Source organism: Acanthisitta chloris, unplaced genomic scaffold (genome assembly GCF_000695815.1).
Source record: "Acanthisitta chloris isolate BGI_N310 unplaced genomic scaffold, ASM69581v1 scaffold28223, whole genome shotgun sequence".
NCBI classification, from domain to species: Eukaryota; Metazoa; Chordata; class Aves; order Passeriformes; family Acanthisittidae; genus Acanthisitta; species Acanthisitta chloris.
In genome coordinates this window covers 851-10,517 of record NW_008664690.1, presented here as the reverse complement: position 1 = coordinate 10,517, position 9,667 = coordinate 851, and the positions used below count along the sequence as shown (strand labels likewise).

At 40.0% G+C, this 9,667-nt stretch overlaps 1 protein-coding gene across 1 annotated transcript; it reads right to left on the bottom strand.

Moving 5' to 3' along the window:
* Positions 1 to 408: 408 nt before the first annotated feature.
* LOC103799168 (calmodulin-A-like) lies at positions 409 to 8,967 on the bottom strand (the record flags this gene model as incomplete). The annotated part of the gene is given in 5 exon segments (XM_009071468.1): positions 409 to 3,857; positions 4,087 to 4,222; positions 5,675 to 5,781; positions 7,827 to 7,970; positions 8,925 to 8,967. Coding segments are annotated over 5 exon segments (459 nt in total), but the record flags the coding sequence as incomplete, so codon positions are not given.
* Positions 8,968 to 9,667: the final 700 nt, after the last annotated feature.

The window sequence follows — 9,667 nt, the reverse complement described above, 5'->3', positions numbered from 1 at the left end:
TGACAGTTCTAAACTCCAAGACTGTGGCTTTAGTTTAGGGTGGTGTCACCTGGGAACAAGGATCCAAATTCACATCACACATGTGCTGTGGTGTAGGGACTGAGAGCCTCATCCCCCCAGGACTCACCTGGGCAGGCACAGGGGTTGGCCCACAGAGCACACCCACACGTGCACTTAGTGCATGGGTAAGGTATAGGGCAATTCCTGGAAGAGTTTTTTATAACATCTGTGCTTCTGAAGCTCTACAAGCATGACAAATGGTCAGGGGGGATAAGAATTTTCTACCACATCAGAAACCCTCCCCAACCCACAGTCCACCCCACCCCAAAGAGCACAAATGCCCCATACCTGGGAGATGTTCAGTGCCTGAATTATTAATAAAATAAGCATGATAATGAATAATCTATGTTAAGCATTTTCTTACCCTTTATTTTTTCATTATGATCAGAAGAGGAATATGATTAACAGCAGTTTAAACTTTAGCAGTACAATTTCAGTATTAAATATAAAACTACACTGCAAGTTGATGTGTTTTAAAAATGGTTATGTATACTCTAGCCTTAAATTTATGTATCAAATACAAGTAACTCAATTGTTTCTTGCCTTGACAGTTAACATATCTAACAGATTTCAACAAGCCAGACATCCATCTTTTCCATTAAAAAAAATAAGCAAGCACACCAACTCTTATTCATAGCAAAGGGGTGTAAAGATTCAACACTTTCCTGAGTGTTGTGCAAAGAATAACAGGTTCAAGAAAAGTCAGTTAAATAAACATGATAAACCTAAAGCTAAGCTGGAGGACCTTTTGATTAACTTCATATTTCATATATTACTTGCATCAGTTGAGAGCAACATGAGTTACAGAACTTCCATGAAAACAAGCCACTTACAAGCAGGTGGTTAAGCTTGATCAGTTTATTAAAAGGATTATATGACACGGTTGCCTGCAATAGCAGGGGACTGGATCTGATGACCCAGGAAGTTCTTTCCAGTCCCATGTTTCTAAGCCATGCACCAAGTGTATCCAGCCCACACTTTCACATTTGGAAAAAGCCAAAGCCACACACACACACACACACACTCACAGGAAAAAAAAAAAAGAAAAAAAAAAGGAAAAAGAAAAAAAAAGACCTTGATGACACCATTTCATTTTTCTAGATATTCACTATGCAGAAGGGAACAGAGCTAAAGTCCTGTACAGAGGATACATTTACTCGAGGTTGATGTGGTACTGAAGTCAGTTAATAATTAGATACCTCCAGGCAGATTCAGTTACAGGGCATACCAACACTGCACACTGCCAGACAATTTCTAATCAAGCCAAGAACCTCTTGCAGGATGAGGTCTCTTTGCTAGCAAGCACAGAGCACACTGAATAAGCTAAAAGCAGCTGTTCTTAAATGAACTACCCTACCAACCCTAAGTGAATGACAGATAGATGGTAAGAAGCATTTACCTACTAGACAAGATCTCTCTGCACACTCAGGCAGAAGTAATTAGTTCAGAGCTGCAACCATTGCTCCTACCTTGCCTGTCTCTTGAGTACGTTCTCTTTAAAAGCTGGTCTACAGAATCAGTGCAGCCATTCTCAAGCACTACTAAAGGAGCAGTTTACAGCTGCTATGCAAGACTCTACTTTCAAATGGTAGTCAGACATTCCCACCATCATGGCCAGTTTGCTAGGACAGCATTCACAGCCACAGCAATAAGCCTTTGCAACAAATAGATATCTAAACAATTGCCTACATTCAGCCCATCTAACTTTTAGGCACTTGGTTAAGGTGTCTAGGTCCCTAGTCACCCAGAGCTCCCCCCACCCCCCAGGAAAAAATAATAATTAAAAACAATAAATTACTGAAGGCAGATAGTCTCAATTGCCTTCTGGAGGTGTCTCTTGACCCCTCACTGAGCAAAAGTGTATTTCAAGCAACCAAGTTCTTAACGCAGGCACCTCAGTTAGACAGGATGAATGGAGACTTGCATCTCTTCCAAGAGATAGTATCAATACTCTCCAAAACCAAAGGCAATTAAGCAATTAAGGTTTGCAACCCCGGTTACATTTGGAAACAAACTTACAGTCAAGTTAATTATGCTGGACTCCCTCCCTCCCAAGCATGAAAGCCTTCCACACGGAGGCTCTGTTAAAATAAAAAAAATAAAAAGGAAAAGAAGAAGAAAAAATAAAGAAAAAAAGCATTCTTCTTTCAGCAAAGAAGAGTGCACACGGCTGCTTTGCCACTCATTCATGGGGAAGCTGAAGGATCAGAGAACACTTACTCAGAGAACTGGAATGACTAAGCACTGCTAGTGCATGCAAAGCAGAAGTAACAAGATCGTTTTTAAATTAACCCTAGTCCTCTTCTCCACCCCACAAAATTCATGCAAGTGTTTGAGAAGGTAAGTCAAGACATAATAGCCCCAGTTTCCAAAAAGGCTTAGTTTGGTTTTTCAATACATATTGTAAAATGTCCTTTTGTTTTCTTTCTGTGGGTAGAGAAATGCATTTTTGGCATGTTTGAGAATCATAGATATCTATGAAGTCCATGCTGTTTAAATTCTCCAACTAGTTTCTATAACCTGTCAAAAAAAACATAAGCAACCTATACATGTTTCCCCAGTATTGACATGCATGCTCAGAGCTCTCCACTGTAGTGAAATGAGGTGTTACTTCTGTGCTGATAGTTGACGAGTCAGCATTACACGATTTTGAGACCAACTAAATTAACATTGTCGTAATATGAAAGGCAAGCACAAGTTCATTTATTTATAGCAAAGGTCTTGGGTTACAGGAGGTCAGTTCTTGCCATCTTGAAAAGATAGGGGATAACTTATTGCATACATGTGCATTATAATTTAGCAGCAAGTCATTCATAGAAACACTTCCCTCCTACTGCTTTTTTGGTTTATTATCTCAATTATATATATATATTTTAGCTTTACAAAGCATTTAACACCACCTTTAAGTTAATGGTCTTTTATTGGAAAAAAAAGACTAGCATTTACAACTTGGAATGGACATAAATTGTAATATCTTGAACAGCGATGTTGATAGTTGTGCTGAAGTCCACAGGCTACTCCGCCAGCTCCAAGTCATGGTACAGAAGGTTTTAAAAATATGAGAGTCCAAAGATGCTCCCTTGGTGAAGGTTTCTTTTAAAAATTTTGTGAACGGTAACAGCCCGACACCCGTTTCACTATAGTGCAATGCAGACAATGTTAAACCAGTATTTAACACAGACATGCCATCCAGAGTTAAGATCATCGTATTTTTGGAGCACACTGCTACGTACAGGAGAACCATTCAACCTTTAGGGCATTTTTCTCTAAGTTTTGCATCCTTCAACCATTTTGCTGCATACCATCCTGAGGTATAATCCAATTTTAAAGTAAACCAGCTATGACAATTTATACTGCAAATTGAACTAGAATCCACTGTTGAACAAAAGAGTGGATCCTTTAGGTTGTTTTTTTTCCTTTTAATACACATGTCTGACTGTGCTCAATTGTCAAGCTGCATGCATGAAAAACTGGCCAGCCCAAACAGTGTAATAGTCATTAGCAAATGGAACTTTTGAGTTCACTAAGTGCTTCCTTTTTTTTTATTTTCAAGGTAGTACAATTATTTATATTGTAAAACTGATGTTTAACTTTATCTTTTGGGGACAGGACCACCAACCATTACATGCAGTTTGTGGACAGAAGGTAATTTGACATTCAGTTTTGCTATACAGAAACAGAATGAATAAATGAACATTTTTTTGCAAGAGGTAAGTAAAAGATTCAATTTGATTCTTCTAGAGGAAAAAAGGTGTAAAGGAGGTCTCTTCACTTTGCAGTCATCATCTGTACGAATTCTGAAAAGACAAAAAGTCACTGTGATTTACTGCCTTCAGAGTACTTCAACTCAGAAGTTTTAAACACAGTATAAATAAAAAGTGCATTTCACTGCATCTAAGCTTATGTCCACAGCTTTTGTGGACAAGCAAATAAACTGGCATCTCAAGTGTTGAAAATTAAAGCCCTATGCAACAGGCTTTCCTTCAGTCTGAGTAACGGTTCTGAGTCAAGACAAGCATTTTTTACCTTCATAGTTGACTTGCCCATCCCCATCAATGTCTGCTTCTCTGATCATTTCATCTACTTCTTCATCTGTTAGCTTTTCCCCTAAGTTTGTCATAACATGACGTAGTTCTGCTGCACTGATATAGCCGTTGCCATCCTGTGAGAAAAGAGTTGCACAAGACCATGACCAACAATCCTGACAGTGATTAACTTGGAAACTGCATCTAGGTTTCCAGCAACTGCTTCTGAACCAGCCTTACCTTATGGCACTTGGGATAGATGTACAGACCTGGCACACTGTATATACTACTGCCTAAGGAGCATGCATGACACCATATCCCTCTATGCAATTGTTGTGCTGCAGTAACAACCACTTGCCTGATTTGTAGCTGTGATAAGGTATTTTTAATGCTTTTAAAGAGCTTTCAAAAATAAACAAAAATAAAGAAAATATTTTTCTTTAGTCTCTCCTGCCTAAGCAAGGCCAAAAAGAGACCACCAGCAAGAATAAAATCAGCCTTCTCTTCTGTGTTAACACAACCTCTCTACAACCAGACTGCAGGTGGCTATGTTAGGCTTCTTGGATGACACAGAACAAATCATCGAAGAAAGCATTTCAATTCTACTCATAAGGGAGTTGTGGAAAGTTTTGTGGCAGAATAAAAAAAAAATAAAAGGAGAATGACACTTGTAAGCCAGTGCCCCCATGAGTAATATCCAAATCTAAAGCTCATCCTCAGCCACTTCAGAAATTCCATATACAGGAAGAATGCATTATCTAGAGCAGGGTATGGCCATTGCTAGTATGTAATCTACCTCAGTGGCTTTAAACAGTCATTTAGTCCACAGAAATAACCCCACAGGGCAGGTGAGGTACTACCCAAACAAACATTTCTTCTAGCACATTTTCAGGTAAGTACTAGAGACTGACACTTTTGTCTACAAAAAGGAGTAAGGGCTTCTTCCACACTTGTGTGCATCAGCTTAGCAGCTGCACCACCCATTACTCAACACATTCATGTAAATGTCCAAAACAATTCAAAGGGGGGAATCCCTGTTCTAGAAGACAGACAAAAGCCCAGGTATCCTTAAACAAGATGGAGGGAACTGAGCTCTGAAGTTTGCATGAAAGCAACCTCAAAGTACACATGTCAAAAATGGGACATGAAATACTTCACATCCCTCTAAATACTGATGAGATCATCTTGACTTCTAAAGCTTCCATAAAGCAGTATAAAACCTTGTGCATGTAGGCAAATATCTCTGCATTCCCCCCAAACTCAGAAGGTACAGAAAAATCCTCCCTTCAAACACCCCCTCAAAAAACCCAACACCCCCCACACACTAAGTTCTGCTAATCTCTGCTCCTAAGGAAAAGCCTGAAAGTTTTCCTAACGGGTGAGCCTAAAGCTTAGACCTGCTGTGTAAAGCAGGCAGAACCAGCCTGCAACAGTCCTGGTTCTATTCTCAGAGCAGTCCCTGCCCTGTTTCCAATTCCTCTGCTTCTACCAGAGGCCTTCTTTTTATCCTTCTAGACAAGAATAGAGAGAACACTAAGGAAAATACAGACATTATTGCTTCTAGAGAGTATTTGCACTTTTGTTAATACCTTGTCAAAGACTCGGAATGCCTCACGGATTTCTTCCTCGCTGTCTGTGTCCTTCATTTTTCTGGCCATCATGGTTAAAAATTCAGGGAAGTCGATAGTCCCATTGCCTTAATAAAAAGAAACTTCCAAAAATTAAACTTCCATGCTTTTCTTTATTAAAAAGTCTGGCATTTAACTTAGCCAGGGACAAGACTAACATATCCCCTACGAACTATTGTTAAGGAAGAACTGGTTCTTCTCCCTAAATTGCTGCCACTGCATTTTCTGCTTTTTTCAGGATGTGCAGTAGTCACAGCAGCCGCCGTTTCAGCAGCATGAAGTCAACTGTTGCCTTCTCTCCAGGTCACACCATACCATTTGCCACCCAAGCTGCAAGTAAAATGTCAGTCTGATGCTCCAAGGTTAACTAATACAAAGATTTATCTTTACTTCGAATCACTCCTACAAAATTAACCTTTAAATTTCTTTAAAATCTCCCAACTGTTGTGGGATATTCCAGAAGGAAATGTACTATAAAGCTGGCACTACAAATCCAAATGATTATCTAACATCTGATAAAATTACAGTTCACTAAACTGGTCGTAAGTACTTGGGGTTTTTTTTTGTTTGTTAAAAATCAATTAGCTTATCAACCTAAGTTGGGCACCACAAAAGCAATGCACCATTTTAAGGGGCAACATGGATCTGCAAATTCCAGTGACATTGAAAAAAGCTGCACTGTTTGTTATTTCTGATAAGCTTAGCTGCAGGTGTTATTATAGGTATTTCACTGCAAAACTGAAAATCCCCATAACATCCAGGCCAGGCCTTACCCCTAGGATTTGTAGATGTTTCATTCAAAGTAAGGATTTGAATTTCAGGCTGCTCAAAGCTAGGAGAGAAGTGGTATGGTGAAGAAACTAGATTTGTTTAGTCAGCATTCAGCCCTATATGCCAAAAAAGGCACATGAAATAGTTCACAAAACCACATTAAGTAGCTCACTGAGCAACTAAAATCTACCCATTGCCTGAAGGAAACATAGAAACTCATTGGATACATATAGCAAAGAAATTAAATAAACACAATTTAAGAAAACTTTTGTGTCCTAGGGATTCCAGACTGAAACATCCACATTTACCATCATGGCCAGCTACATGTACCAATTAAATACAAATACAGGTCTTGTATTCAGCTTTGAAAAATCCTCAATGACCACATAGAGCAACAGCAAAACATTCTGCCACAGACTAGCAGGCACACTTATCTGAAATCCTCAGTCTCCTTTTGTTGCAAATCTACCAGGGCAGCATTGCTGTCTGCAGCCTAGAGAAGCCACTCCAGACAAACCCTAAGCATAACTGCAGACCCTGAGGTTTTTCAGTATCTGCATCAAAGACCTAGCAATTAAGATCAACTGACACTTAAGAAAGCACTCTGATAATCAGATAATCGGTACTCTTGCCAATACATTTTCACTCTTCTTTTACAAAGATATTAGACAAAATTCAGTATCATAACCAACATACAAGACCAAATGCTTGATGTCATGGAGCAGGGGAAAGCATTTTTCCTTTCCATAGCTGTTAGCCTATCTGGAGTTTCAGAAACACAGTGTGCAGTTACCCTTTCTAGCATCCATTTAAAATAATTCTGATAGTCTTGATAGGGGAAGAGTTTTCTGCTTTTGCCTCCAATACGCCCATGCCCCCATCTGTTAGGGATCTAATACATTCAACAGACTATATGGTCTCTTCCTGTTGTGGTAAACTTCTAAGAATTGAAAACACTATTCCCCTCCCACCACATTTTTTGCCGTCGACAAAACTGCAGACATTGGCAAAGCTATTAAGGCCAACATGGGCTGACGAAACATGTACAGAAAAGCTGGATGGAAACACAGGTTAACAGCAGGTCAGAGCAAGTCAGATAGCAATAGGAAGCCTGTGACCCATAAAATATTAAAGACAAATAACATAACTTGTCTCTGCCCATCCCCCTTTTTTAGTGTCTCACCAATACTGTTAGCATCTTTAACACCCCTCTGAATTCAGATTCTATCAAGTATTTTGAAACTGCTTTAAGATATCAATGTCAGCCTTCCCTATGCAGTCTAAGCCCAGGTGTGGAGGTCATACATATTTAAGATGATCACAGAACCTTTCCAACACTTACCATCAGCATCTACCTCGTTGATCATATCCTGCAATTCTGCTTCTGTTGGATTTTGACCCAGTGACCTCATGACAGTTCCCAGTTCTTTTGTTGTGATAGTACCATCACCATCTTTGTCAAATAGGGAAAAGGCTTCCTTGAACTCTAGAGGCAGAAACAGTCCCAGTGTTTAGTGACATCACCAGCACAAGAAACCTGCATACTAAAACAGCACTCCACTGACAATGCCTGGCACAATTCTAAGAAACGTGTTATCTAACTGTCCATGGATTGAGAGAATTAACACTCTCAAATACAAATAAAAACTACTTACAGCACCAACACAATTTGCACAGCATATTCAAACTTGCTTCATGTGGCTATTATGTGCATTACAACTCTGTAACGCATTTCCATGCATCTGCATCTCGCCCAAGGCACAGTTGCTCCATAAACAGCAGCTGCTTGAAATAAGGGAAAGAACCCACTGGGTTCCCTTCACCCATTAACAGACTTACAGAACAAAAGTGTTGCGATTTACCCCTTATTTTTACAGCAGCAGACAAGAAGAATCTATGTCAGCCACAAGTGGGTGACTGGTCTCCAGAAGGTCAAATAATGCTTCTCCTAACTAGTCTGAATTACAGGAAGCCTATTAAAAGTTTTAAATAAAAGACACTGGCTTATAATAATAATGTGCTATAAACTCATATGAGGTTTATTTGTTGCCATTTCACTCCAAGTTTTATCTTGACTTTATTAAAGAGTACCAGGTCTGCTTTGACTCCAAGTAGCTCTTTTCAGTCTAGCAATTATTTCTGTTTGCAAGAAATCTAGAAGGACTTGGCTCAAGCCTGGAAGTCTAAAAAAAATCATTATCTGTAGTCCAAGGAACAAGCAGTCTAAATTAAGAGGCAACGAACCAGTAATCTTCCAGAATGTTTTTGTTTGGTATTTTAGTTTGTTCAGGGTTTTTTTTAAAGCCAGTGCTTTTCATAAGAGTGTTAGTACAGATTTAAAATTGCCAAAGATGTTTTTTTCCATTATGTTTGAGATAATATATTTTCTTTTAGTCACAAGGAGTTAGCACAAAAAAAATAATCTCATCAAAACACTTACCAGCAATCTGTTCTTCAGTCAGCTGATCAGCCTACGCAAAGAATAGAACATTTTAGAATACTGTTTACCTCTAGCTGTGTCAAGCCACCAGGCACTTCCTTTAAATTTCAGTAGTGATTTATCATTCCTTTCACAAAGCCATTTTCAAACCCTGGAATTCTGCCTCTGCAACACGATTCCACTCACCTACACCACTCCAGCTGTTCCCAAAAGCATCTAGGCTAACTTGTGAAACTGCCCACGAAGCAGCAGACAGGCCCATGCTGCCACTCAGTGAATCCGCTGTGGTCCACAGAGGGACACAGGGCAGGCTCCTCGCAGCTCGTCAGAGGGCAGGAGATCCTCACTGACACGTGCCTGAGGTTTCACATCTCAGGGCAGCGCGTGGGTACCGCACACCAGCGCCGCCCCCCGCGCTGCAGCATCCACCTCCCCAGGAAAGGCTCCAGGGGGAATTACAACTCGGGATCACGGAGGTTTTTTAGCCACCTCTGGCAAAGAAAGTAACAGTTTTCACCCATCATGTAATTTTTTCGTTCAGCCAAGCAGGTGCCTCACCCTGACATGCGGGTCGGTTCATGCATCGTTTTAAGTGGCAATATTTAAAAATGCCTGATTATGACCTTCTGTACATCAAAAGGCCACAGAAGCACCCAAAGGTAGACAGCTCAGTGGGCAATTAAACGGGTTTTCCAGAGCTTAACTGTTCTAGACACATCCTTCCAGAAGCCTCTCCCTTGTGT